Source organism: Elephas maximus, chromosome 22 (assembly GCF_024166365.1).
Source record: "Elephas maximus indicus isolate mEleMax1 chromosome 22, mEleMax1 primary haplotype, whole genome shotgun sequence".
Taxonomy (NCBI): domain Eukaryota; kingdom Metazoa; phylum Chordata; class Mammalia; order Proboscidea; family Elephantidae; genus Elephas; species Elephas maximus.
Window position 1 is genome coordinate 18,800,072 of NC_064840.1, and position 20,254 is coordinate 18,820,325.

Consider the following 20,254-nt stretch of genomic DNA (forward strand, 5'->3'; position numbering starts at 1 on the left):
GCTGAGGTCACGGCCTCGCTTGGCTCCTTCCCCTGCCCTGTCCTGCTTACCCTCCCCTTCTTCTGAGCGCACGTCGTCAATAAATCATATACACCGAGTTCCTGTCTCAAGCTCTGCTTCTAGGGAGCCTCGCCTAAGACCACATTCCCGAATAATTTTCTTCAAGGCTGACTTGTATTGAAGAGTTAGCAGTTGCCTCCAAATTTTCTGTTGCACAGCTGTGATTATGTCATCTTAAAGGCAGTTCCTCCTACATCTCCATCCCTTGGAACCTGTAGGTGCCTAGAACCTGGTGTGTAGAGACTCTGGAGGCTCAGAATTTCCCCCTTAAATCCCAGTATGATGGGAGCGGGAGGGGCGGGACAGCCCTGAACCCTTTGCTTCCCTGGACCCTCAAACACTCAGCCCCCGCCTGATGCCATCATGACAATCCTCCTTGGAAGACATCACTTCCCTGAATGGGAAGTTGTTACCGTTGAGAATGCGGAACCAAGACATAAGAGTGCTAACAAAGAAAAGGTGATAATATGGATGTAAACATCCCAGAGACCTGGGTTGTTTACAGATATGCCAGGTTTGAGGACTTTCTCTGAATTATCTAGTTCCTTGGCTATGGAGAGACCAGCTCAAGAACAGAAAACGTGGCTGCTCTTTCTGTCTCACTGTGTGACCTTGGGCAAGGCTCTTGCCTTCTCCAGGCTTCAGCTTAGGAGTGCTTCCTTCAGAAGGTAGTTCTCCTGGTCTACATCTGACAGCCCCTTTCCCCTCTGGTTCTCCAGATGGAAGTGCGGTATTCCGAGGCTGCTTCCGCAGGCCCGACAACCTCTCGTTGGCCTTACCGGTGACAGCCGCCATGTTGAATATGTCTGTGGACAAGTGCGTGGACTTCTGCACAGGGAAGGTGAGCACAGGGTCCCTTGGAGGAACCAGGATGCTTGGCTGGAGACATGATGGCCCAGTAGGGCTGAGGTCACAGCCTGCAATCTGTGAAGGAGAGGGAGGCAGCTATAGCTTGTGGGTCCAAGAGGTCGAAGTTACATGGGTAGATTTCTCACCACCCTCCCTGCTCCTGAGGAAGTATGCTCTAATAGTGAAGGATGGAGGTGCCATTGGACCTAGAAGCAGGAGAAGAAGATCACTGGGTATAAGAGGCAAGGACATTCCCACCTTGGGACGGAGTGAGTTCCCCATCACTGGAGATATGCAAGGGGAGGCAGGGCAGGGTTCGTGTCCAGAACTTTGGGCATCGGATAGCCCTTGGGTTCAATGGTCTGTGGGTTCCTTCCCAGCCTGAGACATTTGACGATTGACATTGTTTATCCCTCCTCCCTACCCAGAGTGTGTACTCCTCAAGGATAGGGGCTATGCCTTGGACATTTTTATGCCCCCTTCCTCCCAGGACCCAGCAGAGCTGGGTACAGAGCTGGCACTCAATAGGTCCAAGGAGTTCCATCCTTCCCTCAAGATGAGCTGATTATACAGGTGTCCAGAGTAGACCCTCCCCTTCCTCCAACATGAGAAGGTAGTTGGGTACTTCATTCATTCAGCCAATATTTAATGAGAACCTACTAGGTGCAAGGCCTGTGCTTAGTGCTGGGGACACAAAGGCAATGACAAGTGGTTTCTATCCTCAAGGGCCTTGGCTGGGAGCCTGCCTTGTGGCCTCTCCTGGGAGCTCAGAGCTCACTCCTCCTCCTGGATGCCCCCTACCTCCTCTGGGTCAGGCATCCTGCTTGGCTGTGTCTCTCGCCTGAGCCATGTAATCCACCAGGCACCTCTCAGGAAGATGCCTCATGGAGGCTGATGCTTACTGAGGACCATGGGTCACAGTTTACTTCGCATAAGTCTATGAGTTGGGAATTCCATCCCATTTCACAGATGAGAAAACCAAGGCTCAGACAGGGGAAGTCAGTTGGCCAAGCTTACAGCGCAAGCATGTGGCAGAGCTGGGATTGACACCTGGGACTGACTCCAAATCCATGCTCTTAACTTCAGAGCTACCTGGAGACCCTACAGGAGTCCCTGGGTAGTGCAAACAGTTAATGTGCTCAGCTGCTAACCAGAAGGTTGGAGGTTCGAGTCCGCCAAGTCTCCTCTGAAGGAAGGCCTGAAGGAAAAATCAGCCACTGAAAGCCCTATGGATCACAGTTCTACTCTGACACATGTGGGGTCGCCAGGAGTCAGAGTTAACTCAACAGGAGCTTGGAGACTCGATAGTGAAGTTTCCAAGAGCCGCTCCAGGGGAGCCAGGCTGCTTCAAGTCCTCAGGCACTTCCTGGGTGCATGCTATGCTCCTAAGGGGCATCCGGGAAGGTCGCGGGTAGGGAGCTCGTGAGATTTAAGGGGGCTAGGCCATCATTTGTTTCGGCACTCTCTTCTGGGCAGGGGTCCCCCCACAGCATCCCCTCCAGGGGGACATTCCTCAGTTCCTGGGGGTCCTGGGGAGCCGGGCCAGAGTTTCTCCATGGCAGGGGGACAACCACACATGGGATCATGGGCAAACCAGTGTGACAAAAGGTCAGGCTCTACAGAGGACTGGAGGGAAATGAAGGTGTGGGTGGACTAGAAGGCCCCTGCCCCAAACCTCTGTCTTTCTGTTTCCTCTGATCTCCTCAGGGACCAAAGGAAAGAGATTGGCCCGGGGCTGGGAGGGTTAGGTGAGTGGGGGATATAGAAATGCTTGGGTGAAATCGACTCAAAGGCGACTGGTTTTTATAATTGGGGGAGAGTAAGAAGAAGACGGTTGGAATCCAAATCCTATTCCATGTTCGCAGTCCGGGGCTGTCGAGGGATTTAGTGACCCCCTGCTCTCCCGCTTCACCCCCAGGAGTACCCACTGGCAGCCCTTGCGGGCACCGCCTGCCACTGTGGCTTCCCCACCACGCGATTCCCCCTCCACGAGCGAGAGGACGAGCAGCTCTGTGCCCAGAAGTGCAGTGCCGAGGAGTTTGAGAGCTGCGGGACGCCTAGCTACTTCATCGTCTACCAGACACAGGTGCAAGGTAAGCCCGGCCTTCCATGGCGGACCCCAGGCCTCCCTTCCAGAGCAGCCCTGGTCTGTCAGTTTTGTATAGGTCATCAGCAAAGAGAGAGCTGTGCAGGCCACATGGTAGGGTTGGTGAACTTGGCCTGGCTTTGAGACCCTGGGTGTGCAGCGGAGGGAAGCGGAGGGGTGGCAGGTTTGAGATCCTCATCTCTGTCCCTCATCACTGAGGACCCCCTTGGTGGCTCTTCCTCTGTGTAAGAGGCAGTAAGATTGATTAGGAAGAGATCTGGGCTGAGAGTGGGAGACCTGGATCTCCCATTGGCTCCAACACAGACCTAGCATGTGATCCTGTGCAAGCCACCTTCCCTTTCTGGGCCTCAGTTTCTCCATCTGTAAAATGAAGCTGGAGATTGTTGACCTCCAAGGGCCCTTCCAATTCTAGGATTCTGTAACTCTATAAATTCTGCTTTCTCCCCTGTCACGTGTTTTTCCCACATCTATCCTCCTCCCTTTGCTCTTGGAATGCTTACCCTTCATCTTCTCTTCCGTTTCTTGGGGCTGCTAGATTGCGCTGTTGGTGATGATGACGGCGGTGGCAGCACTTTGGGTTTCTCAAGGACTTCTCTGTGCCAGACCCAGCATTAAGACTTTCGCTTGCATTTCCTTGTTGAATGCCCTCAGCTTTCCTATCAGGTGGGAGCAGTCATTGAACCCACTTTAAAAAAAAAAAAATTTTTTTTTTTTTATACTTTACAGATAGGGAAATTGAGACTCAGAAGAGTTAAGAGACTTGCCCAAGGCCATGCTGTTTATAAAATTTCTAGAGGAAAACCTTTCTCCTAATCAAGGCATCTTGCAGGGCAATGACACTGGGGGATGGAGGGGTCCCCTCGCTGAGATGCACAGCCCAAGAGAAGACCATGAAGGATTACCCAAAATCTGAATATACTAACAACCCACTATGTAACAAAGCAGCACTGTGCCAAAGGGCATTATGCCAAGCCTTCTGCACACCTCATTTCATTTAATGATGTAAAGTCCACAGCAAGCCTTTGACCAAGGGAGCATCGTCCCCATTTTAAAGACGAAAAACCATGACCCGGAAGGGCTAGGGAACTGACCACAGTTACACATCGAGGGAAGTGATTTGCTTCCAGTTCTCTAACACCAAAAGCCCTGCTAGAAACCTCTCTCTGTGGTGTAAAGACACCCTTAGAAGCCTAGAGAGCCAACAGAGCCCCATTAATCTAGACCGCCTCCCCTTATCTCCCAGCGTCCAGGTTGCCATGTATGGGTGGGAAGGTTGCACACTGTACAAGCACAGCCTATGGAGAAAGTGGGGCCTGAAAGCCAGCCCGTGGTCTGCCCACCACACCGTGCACCTTGGGATGGCACTGCACCCACCCGGAGGAACAGTGGCTTTTTTCTCTGATTTGCTCAAAGGTTCCATAAGAGCTAGTGGTAGCTTGACCAATAGCCTGTCCCCTCTTTGGCCTGAGGGAGGGCTAGCTGCTTCCGTGGTAGCTAAAGGCCCACTAAGAGCCCAGTGAGCAGAAGTGTGTTTAGTAAGCGTGACCCTTGGCTCTATTTACACTCCCTTGAAGAAGGACGAGTGTTTGTTAGTTTCGGGGGACATGATAGTTTGCCTGTGCAGAACTGTGTCGCCTTAGCCTTCGGGGAGAGTCATGTACAGATTAATTATTCTGTGACCGTGGACCGCTTTGATGTGGGCCAAGCAGACGCTTGGGCCTTTTCAATGGCAGATAAAGAGCTCTTAAGTGAAGAGTTTGCTTGTTCCCAGCATCCTGGCCCCAGGCCTTTATGGCTCTTCTGTTTTTCCACATTGTTCTTTCTGTCCTGGCACACTGGGGAGGTTGAGAATCTTTTGGTTTATCAGGCTGCCAAGAGTCTGGTCCAACATGGCTGCCATTTATTGAGCACTTACTATGTGCGCAGCCCTTTAGTAATTAATACTGATGGGAACTTAATCATTACTGAGCACCTACTGTGTGCCAGGCACTGTCCAAGCCCTTTAAAAAAAAAAAAAAAAAAGCCCTTTACCTGAGTTAATTCGCTTAACCCTCACAATGGTATGTGTGGTTACCGTTTTACAAGTGAAGCAACTCAACACAGAGGGGTTGAGTAACTTGGCCAGAGTCACACAGCTAGGACATGGCAGAGTTGGGATTCAAACCAGGCAGTCTGGGTCCCGAGACAGCACTCTTAACCACAGCTTCTCAACATACATTGCACATACATCACACACATTGTCCCATTTAAACCTGTAAGGTTTATTGCCCCCATTTTACAGGTGAGGAAACTGAGGCTCAGAGAGGTAAAGAGCCCTGCTCAAGGTCACACAGCTTGACCATGACAATCTAGGATTGAAACCCAGCCCTGTCTGACTCCAAAGCTGTGTACGATAATGCCTCCAGCATCTGCTTTGCTTTATGGGGGTTAGGAATCAAATACACTTTCTTTTTAGTGCTGAAAAGAAAAGTCCTCACCTGGGAGTTGGTCTCAGCCTTTCAGGCAGTGTTCAAGTGGAGAACTGTGTCTTCAGGGGTATTTAAGGGGCCTGGTTCCTTCCCTTTCCCAATATTTTATTGTGAAAAAATTCCAAACTGCCAGAAAAGCTGAAGGAATTGAGCAGTGAACACTCACGTATTCAATTCGTAGATTTTTACATTTGTGAACATTTTGCTACAATTGCTTAATCATATATCTCTCCTTTTCTCCATCCATCAGTCCATCTTATTTTTTATGCATTTCCAGGTAAATTGCAGACATCTGTGCTCTTCATCTCTAAACACTGCGGTGTGCGTGTCGTTCGCTAGAACTCAATATTTGCTTACAGTTTTTGAAAGTAAAATTTGCATAGAGCTAGATGCACGCATTTAAGTATGCAATTCAGTGACCACTGAGCAGCCCGCATCTTTCACAATACAAAACATAACCATCACTCCAATTCAGGCTCCTTTTTGCAATGTGTTCCCATGAGAACCACGCCCAGACACCTAATTGGCTTCAACAGATGCTCTCTGGTTTATCTTCTAAGTCTGCTCTTCTCTGAACAAACAGCATAAGCATGGCAGGAGAAGAGAGCTGGGCCTCTGGCGAGTAACAGCAACACTGAGAGCTACAATGGATCGGCACTTACAGCATTATGAGTCCCGTGCTCACGCGTTACATGCATTCTCTCATTTAGCTCTCCTAACAGCCGCAGGCAAGGTCCCTGTGTGACGCAGTTTACGCTTTACCACTGACCTGAAGGTTGCTGGTTCAAACCCACCCAGCAGCACGTCAGAAGAAAGGCGTGACAATCTACTTCCATAAAGAAAAACATAAAGAGTACATTAAAAAAAAAAACCCAATGGAGCAGTTCTACTCTGTAACACATAGGGTCTCCATGAGTCGGAATCAGCAGGACAGCAATGGGCTTGGTTTTTTTGTTTTAAACAACCCCAGGAGGTAGTTGCTGTTATTGATCTCATTGTACAGGAGAGAGAACAGGGGCTCAGGTGAATTTTTTTTTTCTAAGAATATGTCTAATTTTATAGATTCGTTTAGTAGCTTAATTTTTAAAACAGTTTATGGTGCTTTACGTAAAAGTTTACATAGAAAATTAATTTTCCAGTCAAGGATTTTTACACACGTTGTTTCATGACATTGGTTGCAATCCCCTCAATGTGTCAGCACTGTCCGCATTTCCTCCCTGGGTTTCTCATTTCCATCAGTCTGGTTTCCCTGCCCTTCTGTCTTCTTGTCTTTGGTTTTGGGCAAATGGTGCCCTTTTGGTCTCATATAGTCAGGCAGTTGTTCTAAGGAGAACATTCTTCAGCGGTGTTATTGTTTATCTTATGTTGTTGTTGTTGTTAGGTGCCATCCAGTAGGTTCCAACTCATAGCAACCCTGTGTACAACAGAATGAAACGCTGCCCAGTCCTGTGTCATCCTCACAATCATTGTTATGCTTAAGCCCATTGTTGCAGCCACTGTGTCGATCCATCTCATTGAGGGCCTTCCTCTTTTTCACTGACCCTTTACTTTACCAAGCATGATGTCCTTCTCCAAGGACTGATCCCTCCTGACAACGTGTCCAAACTATGGGAGACATAATCTCGCCATCCTTGCTTCTAAGGAGCATTCTGATTGTACTTCTTCCAAGACAGATTTGTTCATTCTTTTGGCACTCTGTGATATATTCAATATTCTTCTCCAACACCACAGTTCAAAGGCGTCAGTTCTTCATCAGTTTTCCTTATTCATCGTCCAGCTTTCACATGCATAGGAGGCAATTGAAAACACAATGGCTTGGGGCAGGCACATCTTAGTCTTCAAGGTGACATCTTTGCTTTTCAACACTTCAAAGAGGTCTTTTGCAGCAGATTTGCCCAGTGCAGTGTATCTTTTGATATCTTGACTGCTGCTTCCATGAGTATTGATTGTGGATCCAGGTAAAAGGAAATCCTTGACAACTTCAATCTTTTCCCCATTTATCATGATGTTGCTTATTGGTCCAGTTGTGAGGATTTTTGTTTTGTTTTTGTTGAGGTGCAATCCATACTGAAGGCTTTGATTTTCATCAGTAAGTGCTTCAAGTCTTCTTCACTTTTCAGCAAGCAAAATTGTGTCATCTGCATAACGTAGGTTGTTAATGAGTCTTCCTCCAATCCTGATACCTCATTCTTCTTCATATAGTCCAGCTTCTCGGATTATTTGCTCAGCATAGAGATTGTATAGGTATGGTAAAAGGATACAACCCTGACACACACCTTTCCTGACTTTAAACCACGCAGTATCCCCTTGTTCTGTCTAAACAACTGCCTCTTGGTCTGTGTGCAGGTTCCTTCTGAGCACAGTTAAGTGTTCTGGAATTCCTGTTCTTTGCAACGTTATCCATAATTTGTTATGATCCACACAGTCGAATGCCTTTGCATAGTCAATAAAACACAGGTAAACACCCTTCTGGTATTCCCTGCTTTCAGCCAGGGTCCATCTGACATCAGCAGTGATATCCCTGGTTCCACGTCCTCTTCTGAATCCGGCCTGGATTTCTGGCGGTTCCCTGTGGATATACTGGGGCAGCTGCCTTTGAATCTTCAGCAAAACTTTACTTGCGTGTGGTGTTAGTGATATTGTTCAGTAATTTCCATATCTGGTGGGATCATTTTTCTTGGGAATAAGCATAAATGTGGATCTCTTCCAGTCGGTTGGCCAGATAGCTTATCTGTCTTCCAAATTTCTTGGCATAAATGAGTGAGTGCTTCCAGCGCTGCATCCATTTGTTGAAACATCTCAATTGGTATTCCATCAATTCCTGGAGCCTTGTTTTTCACCACTGTCTTCAGTGCAGCTTGGACTTCTTCCTTCAGTACCATCGGTCCCTGCCCATTTGGTACCTCCTGAAATGGCTGAACATCGACAAATTCTTTTTGATATAGTGACTCCGTGAATTCCTTCCATCTTCTTTTGATGCTTCTTGAGTCATTTAATTATTTTCCACATAGAATCTTTCAATATTGCAACTCAAGGCTTGAATTTTTTCTTCAGTTCAGCTTGGAAAATGCAGTGTGTCCTTCCCTTCTGCTTTTCCATCTCCAGGTCTTTGTACATGTCATGATAATACTTTACTTCGTCTTCTGGAGCCGCCCTTTGAAATCTTCTGTTTAACTCTTTGGCTTCATCATTTCTTTTATTGTATTTATTTTTTTAATTTCATTTATTTTATACCCCCATCTATTATTTGGCTGAAAGGTGGCCTCCAGGAGTGTGCATAGTTTCAAGTTAGAAGATTGTCTTAGGACAATAGTCTTGGGGGCTCCCCTAGTCTCTTTCAAATAAGTAAGTCTGTTTTTTGTTTTTTTGTTTTAATTTGAATTTTGTTCTATGCTTTTTTACCCATTCTAACCAGGACCTTCTATTGTGATCTTGGTCAGCAATGGTAGCCGGGCACCATCTAGTTCTTCTGCTCTCAGGTTAGAGGAGCCTGTGGTTCGTGTGGGCCGTTATTCCTTTGGACTAATTGTTTCCCTGAGTCTTCAGTTTTCTTCGTTCTCCTTTGCTCCAGGTGGGAAGAGACCAATAGTTGCTTCTTAGATAGCCGCTCGCAAGCGTTTAAGACCCCAGATGCTACACCTCAGACTAGAGTGTAGAACATTATCAGATGAATTATTTTTTTGAGGTTACCCAGTGAGTAAGTGGCAGAATTAAAATTTAAATCTAAGACTTCAAAGTCCGTGCAGTTAACCCCCAAGCCTTGAGGCTGTGTTACAGTAAAAGCCTCCTCATCCCAGCCACCAGCACCTGCTTTAGGTTGGAGTAGGACACAACCTGTGCTCTGCACCCTCCTCCTCCCCCTCTGAGTCACTCCTACCTGAATCTGAAGCTCTGTGCCAGGGCCCGACTACCTAGGGTGTTCTCTTGAGCAGAAATGGCTGGTGTGGACTTCATCGTGCGCTGTGAAGCCCTTAGCAAACGTAAGGGGACATTATCGCTTTTATTGCTTGACCTTTGGCTTGGCTTTGATTGGGCTGATCTCATGCCCAGCCAAGTTCTAACCCTGTTGGCCACTGGCTTCTCCCAAATCTGGCACGCATTTGGTGTCTGGAATCTTGTCCTATAAAATAACCAGAGGTCTTGAGACAGCTGACACTGGGGAAGCAGCTGTCCCATAGAAGTTACTGCTAGGGTATCTTCCAAACGGGAGCACTTTTGAGACTGAAAGGAGAACTATGAAAATTACATTAGAACAGGGAGGCTGGATGAGCCCTTGAAATTATTGCCCTGAGATAATCTTTAAACCTTAAACCAGAAGTCTCCCCTGAAGTCCTCGAAGACCAAGCAGTAGTTTAACTTAACTAGTGAAGAATGCCTGCCTTAAGTATTATGCTCTTTTAAGATCTATCTATATGGGATCCAATTGACAACTGCAACTCGACAGATTAGACAGGAGCCTTCGGGTTATGTGAATGGGGGAGGAACAACTCGGAAAAGGAGGGCGAGAACGGCTGCACAACTCAGAGAATGTAATCAATGCCACTGTATTATTTATACATGTAGAAATTGCTGAATTGGTGTATGTTCTGTTGTGTATATTCTTAACAACAACAGCAAAAATGAAATAAATTATAGGAAAAAAATTACATCAGGACAACAAGGGTTGTCCCAGGTGAACGGGGATATCTGGTCACCCTCATTAATGCTGAGGCTTTTGCCTTCGATGTTGTCATGGGTCATGCAGGTGGAGATACCCAAGAGCTAATTAACTTCCTGGAGCTCAAGGGCATATCTAGAAATTTGGGAGTTGCCACCAAGAGGGAAAAACTCAAGTGTGAGTTCAATGATGGTGCCCTGGGGTGGAGAGTAGGCTGATAAGAGGAAAGGGCTGAATTCCAAAATTAGGAGTGGCCTGAGAGGAGGCTAGAGAGGAGCCTTGGTGGGAGTGGACCAAGAGGTCAGAGGAGAACAATGTCCTCAAAACCATGGACCAAAGGGTCAGAGGTGAACTCTGTCCCCAAAGCCACAGACCAAGAGATCAGAGAACTATGTCCCCCACACCATGGACCAAGAGGTCAGAGAAGAACCATGTCCCCAAAACCATGGACCAAGAGGTAGAGGAGAACCATGTCCCCAGAGCCACAGAGGAAGGAATTCTAAGCAGGGCAGAGTGATTGGTGGTATCAGATGCTGCTGGATAGTCAGGTTGTCTGGATTTAACGCTGAAGGGGGTCACTGTGACCTTAGCAAGGACAGTTCTGTGCCGTGAGTGGGAAGGAAGCCGTGTAGCAGATTGAGAAGCAAGTGGAAGGGAGGAAATGGAGCTGGGGAATGTGGACAACTCTGCCAGAAACGTGGCTGGGAACTATTGGCGCTATTTGTTCATGTGTGAGCATTCACCTGATTGAGTCAGCTGAGAGAGAGAAGATACAGGGGGAATAGAGGGAGTTAGGTGTTTGGGGAGCAGAGAGGGGTGGGATCCAGACCCACGAGCAGGGCACAGGGATGTGGGGGGAAGGAGGAGAGGACATGGGGGATGCAGAGAAGTCTGTGAGCTCAGAGACCAGGAGGAGCCAGGGGAGGTGAAGGAGGGCTGCCTGCCTTGCCTTTCATGGTAAATGAGACTTGGGGTCATGTGCTCAGTAAGAAGCGGGCAGGGCTGGGGCTGGAGGCCTCTAGGCCTGGGATCTGGGATTCTCTCCGTTTCCTTCTCTTTGGAGCACCCTGTGCTGGGCCTTCTCTCATCTTCCTGCTTGAAACAGCTGTATGGACCAGGAGAAATCAGCAGTGTGCCTTTTTAGCTTCAGTAGGAGTTGTGGTGGGGATGCTGAGGCATGTATGTTCCCTTCACTCTGACAGTAGTGGTATCCTGAGGCCTTTGGAAAGACAGAGAACCAAGAATACCAGAACCCATTTTATAGCTGAGGAAATCAAGGGCTAGAGAAAAAAATAATAACCACTTCTTTGGAGCATTTCAGTGTGTTAACATGTTACTTGCATTATTCTAAAATAGATATTATTATCATCCACTCATCTGTTTATCTATTCATCCATCTATCAATCCATCCAGTCACTCATCCATCCACCCACCCTGCCATACATACAACCACCTATCTGTTCCCCACCCACCCACCCATACATACAATCACCCATCCGTCACCCACCCATACGATCACCCATTCACCTACCACCCACCCACCCTTACATACAATCACCTATCCATCCATCTATCCACTCCCCACCCACCCAACTACCCATCCATCCATCCATCTATTCAAGAAACATTTATTGAGTGCCTACTGTGTGTCAGATGGAAATCCTGGTGGCATAGTGCTTAAGAGCTATGTCTGCTAACCAAAAGGTCAGCAGTTCGAATCCACCAGGCGCTCCTTGGAAACTCTCTGGGGCAGTTCTACTCTATCCTGTAGGGTTGCTATGAGTCAGAATCAGCTTGACAGCAACGAGTTTATGTGTATATTAGGAAAGCTCTGGGGAATCAGCAAAGAGCCGTAAGGGCAAGGTTTCTGACCAAACAACTGATGGCACAAATAATTATTTGAATTAAAAATGCAGTAAGCGATATGTGGGAGATGAACGTGGTGCACTGAGAAGGGGCCTTACCCAGCCTGGGGAGTTAGGGAAGGAAGGAAGGACCAGTCCGTCTGAGAGCTGAATAGTAAGAAGCTGTCTACCAGGCGAAGGCAGGTTGGAGGCACTAACAGCTAAGCGAACAGCCTGTGTGACGGTGCTGAGACTGGAAGGAACAGGGCACAGAGAAAGAAGCAGCTGGCAGGTCTGGGTGGGTAGAGAGAATGGTAGGATGGGCCTGGAAGCATGCAAGGGTCAGGCCCCACAGGGCTTGGAGGCCAAGCTAAGAACCTTGGGTGGGATCCTATATAGATCGGAGCCCTTGAAGCTTTTCAGCTGGAGGAAAGGGTGGGGGTGATATGACCAGGCTTGCTGTGCCAGAGGAAAGACTGAGGCTGGAGAGAAGGCTTCATGCTACCTGACCTTTCCTGAACCCCTGGTAGGTATTCCAGTTCAGTGGTAGAATTCACATCTTCCACGCAGGAGACCCAGGCTTGATTCCCATCCAGTGTTCCTCATGCACAGCCACCACCCATCTGTCAGGGGAGGCTTCCGTATCGTATGATGCAGAACAGGTTTCAGTGGAACTTCCAGACTAAGACGGACTAGGAAGAAAAGCCTGGTGATCTACTTCTGAAAACCACTCAGTGAAAATCCTGTGGAACCCAAGGGTCCACTCCACAGCCAGTCATGGGGATGGCACAGGACCGGGAAGGTTTTCGTTTCGGTGTGCATGGGTCACCTTGAGTTGGGGGCTGACTCGACAGCAGCTAACAAAAACCAACAAACATGGCGAAGCACTATGCTTACCACCTCTCATGCGTTATCTCATTTAACCTTCACATAAACTCTGTGAGGGAGAAACCATTGATGGGTGAATTGAGGCCCTGGGGGGGGTTTATCATGTGCCTGGGTCATACAGCAAGGAAGTGGTAGGCTGGACCAGCTGCATTTACCTCTGCCACTGACTCCATCCGTGCCCTGCCCGTTGCAGACAATCGCTGCATGGACAGAAGGTTCCTCCCAGCCAAGTCCAAGCAGCTCATCGCTCTGGCCAGCTTCCCAGGGGCCGGCAACACCTGGGCTCGCCACCTCATCGAGCTGGCCACCGGCTTCTACACTGGCAGCTACTACTTCGATGGCTCCCTCTACAACAAAGGTGAAAAGGGGGAAGTGGGGCGAGCAGCGGCAGGGTATTCCCTATGGGGAGGGCATAGGGAATACCCCTTCCTGAGCATCTACTACGTGCCACACAGCTCACCCAGGCACATTTATTGAGACCTACTATGTGGTTGGAGCCTTAGTGGAGCAGTGATTAAGAGCTTCGCTGCTAACCAAAAGATCAGCAGTTCGAATCCACCAGCCACTCCTTGGAAACCCTATGGAGCAGTTCTACTCTGTCCTATAGGGTCACTATGAGTCGAAATCAACTTGATGGAAACAGGTTTGGTTTTTGGTTACTATGTTCTTGAGACCTTTCCTCTGCTCACATCCCACAATGTTTCTTAAGCATCGTGTCCTGGGCACCTCACCTGTATCGGTCAGCAGTAGACACTTATCAAGCACCCACCATGTACCTGCCACCTCGCCTCCATTAAGGTCACCACAAACATTCCTGGAGCACCTGCTGTTTACCACAGATGTTTACTGTGAGCAACTATTATATGCAAGCCAGGTACCATAGCTGTGTTCAGTTCAGGACACTTAATTGAGTACCTAACATTTATCAGGTGTCTTGTCTACATTTAAGACAATGATATTTGCTGATAGAAGCATGCAAAACCCTCAGCATGGAGCCTTGTACCTATTATTCCCTTAATAAATGATAAGTAAAAATCAGAAATTAATAAATATATAAAAAGCTGGAATTCCAAGGCAGTCATCCTGGCCCCTACCCGCCTTGCCAACTCCAGCCTATTAATATTTACTGAGTGCCTACTGTTTATTCATCAGGTGTCTTGTCTACATTTACGTCAGTGAGGCTCGTTGTCCTGGATGCTTTATTTTCATTCTGTTCACAGATGTTTAGTGAGCACCACTATATTCTGGATGCGCTTCCTAAATTTGGATTCCCAACAAGCATTTATGCAGTACCGGCTGTGTGCCAGGCACCTCACCACAGATGTTTTCTTGGCCACTTACTATGTGCCAAGAGCTGTGCCAGGCACTGTGTTCTGAACCCCCACAGTAACCCTGGGAGGTAGGGTGGCGATGCTGTTTCCCAGATGTGAAGCTTGTCGAGAGAAAGGAACTTGACAAAAGTCACATGATTTTTTTTTTAATGGCTAATGGGGGATTGCACCCTAGTGTTGCCAGGTTTCAAAGCCCACCCCCTTTTCATTCCATCATACAGGCAAGAGATCCCAAGGAGGAGCCTTGGCCATAGGTCTTCGTCTCTGCAAACCCTCCGAGGCTGTGTGACCTTGGGCAAGTTACTGTACCTCTCTGAGCCTGTGTCATCACGCACAGTTAAGAAACAATAGTATGTGCGTCATTAGGTTGCCATAAAGGTTAATGAGTTGAAACGTGTAACATGCTTAGCACATGGTAAGTGTGCAGTAAACATAGGCTATGAGTACTATGGCCTGAGTGTCAGGCACTGGCCAGGCACAGCTTGGTGTTGACAGAGAGCCATCCCTGAACTCTGGCTCTGGGAGAGCCAGGGGGTATGTCTTCCTGTGACTGGGAGGCAGAGAGGAGGCAGAGACCAGGAGAAAAGGCAAGAAGGGTGAAGACAAGTTAAAGGTTGGAGTTGGCAAGGGGATAGGGGCCAGGGTATCTGCCTTGGAATCCCAGTTTTTTATATATTTATTAACTTTCAGTTTTGGTTTAAACTACCATTTGTTGAGTGCTAAGGATTTTTCATGCTTATATGAGAATTTAAACTCAGGCCTGTCAGCAGTGCCTATGCTCTGAACCACTTAGCTTCACTGCCTTTATGAGAATTGCTAGGAGGAGCTGAGGCACAACCTGGAATATCTCTCCTTGTCCTGGGGCCATGGCTGGAGGAAGCAGGCTTGGAAAGCATCCCACCACTGGCCTACATTCCTAAGCCTCCTGGCTGTTGCAGCAACCCTACTTATGGAATTCCAGAACTAGAAGGGTCTTTCAGGATCACTTAGTTCAGGGATCCATGTCTCGATTCCGATACATTCCTGCCTAGGATGGCATGTTAAGAAGGATTCTGGGTTCTGTTCTCCCTCAGAAGAAAAGTGCCTTAATTTAGTAGTGATGCCTGTTGAGGGTATAGAAGGGGAAACAGTGATTTGCACACCAGGTATCTTCCATCTCTGATCTAACCTGGCCTCCTAATTTCCATGAAAGGGAAACAATCTCAAGATGGGGTCAGGAGATCTAATTTTAAGTCTGAACATTGTTACTTATTGGCTGGGGGACTTTGGGCAAGATTCTTCACCTCTCTGAGCTTCAATTTCTTCATCTACAAAATGTGGGATGTTAATACTGAACTCACAGAGATTTAGAAAAACTATAAGAATATGTGTGGGATAATATGTGCCAAGGCTGTGGCGTAAAATATGCATTATTTTTTAGATGTCATCCAACCAGGACAGTAAGCTATTTGGTCTAAGTGGGATGGGCTGGGGCAGTTGGTCTCTGACTACATGTTAGAATCCCCCAGGGAGCTTTTAAAGCCACATCCTAGACCAATTACTTCAGAATCTCAAGGGAGAGGCCCGAGCATCAGCATTTCTTAAAAAGTTCCCAAGGTGATTCTGATGCAAAACCAGGCTGAGACCCACCTGCCTGAGACTGAGAACCCAGTAGTCATACTTCCGGATTCACAGCCCCCAAATAATTGGTCTTTTGCCCTGTGTTTTTCACACTCTAGTGTTGGGGACTTGATAATTAATAGAGTGAGGTATCTATAAAAATTAACTTGATTAAAAAAAAAAAAAGAAAGAAAACAAAAGCCCTGCACGGCAAGTCCCATGCCTCAAGCTGTGTCTAGCTACTGGATGTTTCTTTAAGGCCCGCTGAGAAAGGCAGGGGTTTGTGGGCTGGTCACAGGCAGCTAAAGCTTTTAGTGCAGCTGCCTTTTCATTCAGAGTTTAAAAATACTTTCTTTGGCCTGAGCAGGTGCAGTTAACAATGAGCTGTCTCTCGGGGCTCGGAGCCTGGCAGTGGGGTGCAGGCAAAGAAGGGAGCCTGCCCCCCAAGAGCAGCAGTCAATCCTGGCTAATCCCCAAGTCCTCCCCTACCCCATCACCCCATCACCCCATCATTGTAGCCACTGGAAGGAAGCCTCTGAAAGATGTTTAACTTCATGGAATTCTCAAGCCCCAGGGACCTGGCTGATGATGGTGGCTCCTGGGATATGCGGGGTAGGGGTAGCGGTGGTGCCAGGGGGAGAAGAGCGGGGTAACTGCTTTGCCCCAATTTTCCCCTACTGAGCTGCACACATTAGTGTCCCTTCCACACGTTAGACTCCAGGTAGAAAACACGCCGGACATTGGCATGTAATGTTTCTGCTCCCTGGGCCACAGCCCTACCCCACCCTTATCCTGGCTCATCTGCCTGGAACCTGCCCTTCAAGCCGCAGCTCTTTAACCCCCTACGCTTTCAGTGTCTTCTCGGGCATTTATAGGTGTCCTTCTTCTTCCTTGTACCCAGGGTGCCCCTTCATCATAGCCCTCATTATTATTAATAGATTCAAGTCACTATTAATACTGCTAATCGTGGGCACTTATTGCATGTCTGTGAGGGGCCCAGTGCTGTGGCTGTATATTTTTCCCTAATTCAGTCTTGGGGTGTGTCTGCAGAAGATGGGTGGGACTCACCTAGAAGGAGAGGAGGGTGTCAAAGGCAGAGGACCTGGTGTGGGCAGTCACGGAGGAGAGTGACACAGTTTGACTGGTGAATAGAGCTAGTTTGGTGGTGTTGGATGGTGAAAGGCGAGGGGGTGTGGGGGGAGGTTAGGCAGGAGGGACAGCTGGGACTGGATATGTCAAAGCACCTAGAACGCCTTTCTGAGACTGTGACCTTCTCCTGAGGGGGCTGGGGGTGGGGGTGCTATTGGGGGCTTGAGGCAGGGAAGGGATGTGCTGACAGCTGCCTGATGGGAATATCCCTCTGGCCCTGGAGGTTGGTCTGGGCACATTTACAAGGCTGCAGGGCCCTCCAGGTAAGCCGCAATGATAGGGAGACGGGGACAATGGGGAGGGACATTTAGGAGGTTATTAATTAGAAGTGAGGGAGGTGGTAAAGGGGGACGACCCCTGTGTTTCTAACTTAGTGGGTGGGCCGCGAGGCGGTGGTTTTTGTAGGATGATCTATTCCCCCAGCAACCCTTGCTGACTTATTTAAGCACTTTCCAGTTTCCTACCTCTGCTGCTAACTTTCTAGATAACTGGAGGCAAGGTCCCGTGAGGGGAGGAGCCAGAGACGGGGAGATGGAAACAGAGAGACAGAACAGAGAGAGACAAAAGACACACAGAAAGACAGAGGAAAAAAAAAATCAAGACAGACAGAGACCAACGGACAAATGGACACAGACACAGAGAAAACCGTGCTTTGCAAATGGCCAGCCTCACCCTGTAAGGAGAAGAGAAGGCAGAACTCAAGTGGGATAGACACTCTGATCCTGGGAGGGGAGGGGTCCTGCGTGCATTCTTTCCCTCCCTCCTTTGCTCCCTCCCTCACCTGCTCCTACCAACCCACCCACCCACTCACTCACTCACTCCCTCACCCACCCCTCAGCCCCTCTGTGGGCCTGGCTCTCTGCCAGAGTGAGGGAGAGAAGGTGGTAGAGAAAGTGGAGGGAGGCGAGCAGAAGTCACGCAGCCTGTGCAGAACAGGAGGGCCCTGGGGGGTGGGCACTGCCATACACACATAGCCCCTTCCAAGCTGCTGAGGACCCACAAGTAGATGGGGTGTGGACTGACAAAGCAGCCTCTTGGCCCAGGTTATACAGGACAGGAATTTCTGAGTGTCACTTCTTCCTGAAAACAAACCTCATTGTCCCTGGGGACTGCCAGCCTCCAGTGTGTCCACACCCAGGAGTGGGCCCTCCCTACCTGGTAAAGACCAGGGCATGAAGGAATGTGGAGTCTCTGCCACGCCCCTTCTCTGTGCCTTGTTTTCCCTAACTGCAAAATGCATAGTCAACTATAATATTTGGGGGTGAAGGGAGTGAAGGGGTAAATGCATTTTGTTCTCTCTGTGGCCCTGAATCCACAGAATTGTTTCCCCAAATCCTGGGAAGATTGCCCAACCTCTCAGTTTGAGGGACACCTGGGTGCCCCAGCTAAGCTAACATTTTGGTGTCCCTTCAAAATAATATGATTTAAATATTCCTCCTATTTATGTAATGGAGGTGCTGGGTGCTGTGGGGGAGTGGGTAGAGAAGGAGGCCTCCTGGTGGTGGAGTTCAGCAATTCTGCTCTGGCCCCAAGCTTGCATCCAAAACTTGCCTTCCTTCAAGGACAGTTAAGCAACCATCTGTTGTCGCTCAGACAAGCTCAGCCCACGTGGCTTGTCAAAGGCGCCTTAACAGACATAGAACTCTTCTCTCCCTGGGAGACATTCTGCTAAATGCAATTTTCCCCACCTCTGTACATTTCCGTTGTTCCTTACAGACTAACTCCTCAGGCAGCTGAAAGGCTATCCTGTCCTGGAATGCAGAGCGGATACTTCCCTATGTTCATAGATTTTCTTACTTGCTTCTATCATGAAAACTGTGCTAGGCTGATCCCAATACAGAACAAAAAGTGTGATTTAGGTCTCAGGGTACATGGAACGGCGTTAACCTAGATTATCCATTCCATTATGTTTCTGACAACTTATTTTTTCCTCTAAGAGCCTGTGTGGGTTCTTGTGTACCCTCTGCATGTGTCTTTCCATTGCTGTGCTCACAGTGAAATTGATTTTGAAAATGGAGTTGTAGATGGAAAAGTCACTTTGCCCCTCTCACGAAAAGCTCTAACAATGGAATGTGTGTTTTTTGGACATAAAACTGGAGCCAGAGTTGCCTTGTGAGCAAATGTGTTTATGTCCCAAGTGCTCGCTCAAGCCCCCAAGCCCCTCATCGCCCTTATGAGGCAGTTTTTTGCATGATGCTATGCTTCCCATATGCCTCAAAGGCTGTGGGTTGTTACTTTCTCACGGGCATGGATGGGCCAGTGCTAATTTGCAAGGTTAGGCTAATCCCAGACAGCTTGGCTTGCCAAGTCCCAGAATGGGACCTGACTCAGGAAATCATATTCTGTTTCTTGTTCTTCTGCCCTGTGGCCCTGGGAGAGGGCTGCACCTCTCTGGATCCCTGTCCCTGTGATGCTACCCTCACCTTCAGCCACCTTAAAAACCAGGGGCAAAAAGCATCAGAAACCTTTGCAAGTGGGAGGGAGGGAAGAAACTCTACGCTAAGGCTTGCTTGAAGCAGGTGGCTCCAAAGCCCAAGATTTCACCCAGGTCTTTGCTGTGCCTCGATGATTCCTCACAATGTCCCTGTGAGGGAGAAGCTGCTTGGTCCCATTTTACAGATGAGGAAACTGAGGCCCATAGAGATGACATGACATCCAAGATCATTCATTGAGTTGGAGTCACAGCCAGTACCTTGAAGGCCAAGTACAATTAACGTTTCTACTTGGCCCTCAAGATACCACTCAAGTGTCTTAGCTCTCACGAGAGAGGGGAAGGCCTAAAGAGTTAAGAGCACAGTCTCAGGAGCTCGGATGGTCTGGGTTTGAATCTCGTCTCTGCCACTCCTTAGATCTGTAATTTGGTGAGTTATTTGATCTTTGTGTGCCTCAGTTTCCTCAGCTGTAAAGTCCTACAACCCCCAGAACTCTCTTCAGTCTCAGACTCCCCTCTCGTTCTCTCTCTCCATCAGCAGTCCTGCATATGTGTCATGTTTCTTCTCACCACAGGACCTTTGCACCCGCTGTTCACGCTGCCTGGCCCTCCCTTCCCACTTCTTTTGGGCTGGTAAACTCTTCTTCATCCTTAAGTTCTCAGCTTAAGTCTGTCTGCCCCCAAGAAACCATTCCAGACACTGCCTGGCTAGCTCAGTGATCTTGCCTGAGCTAGCCGGACTTGGCTCCAGGCTGCAGGCTGGGTCCATATCTGTTTCGTGCATCTCTCACTCTCTGGAACCAGAGGCTCCCTAGGGCCTGTCCTAACAGTGACACAAGCACAAAAGAATGAGCAAAATACATGATGCTTC

General features: G+C 48.4%; 1 protein-coding gene across 4 annotated transcripts in view; it reads left to right on the forward strand.

Moving 5' to 3' along the window:
• WSCD2 (WSC domain containing 2) overlaps positions 1-20,254 on the forward strand; it is a 270,733-nt gene that overhangs the window by 240,471 nt on the left and 10,008 nt on the right. For all 4 annotated transcript variants that reach the window (XM_049865982.1, XM_049865981.1, XM_049865983.1 and 1 more), the window contains exons 5-7: positions 780-901; positions 2,828-3,002; positions 13,067-13,231. In XM_049865982.1, the coding sequence (XP_049721939.1) occupies positions 780-901; positions 2,828-3,002; positions 13,067-13,231 (462 nt within the window). The remainder of the gene's footprint in view (positions 1-779; positions 902-2,827; positions 3,003-13,066; positions 13,232-20,254) is intronic.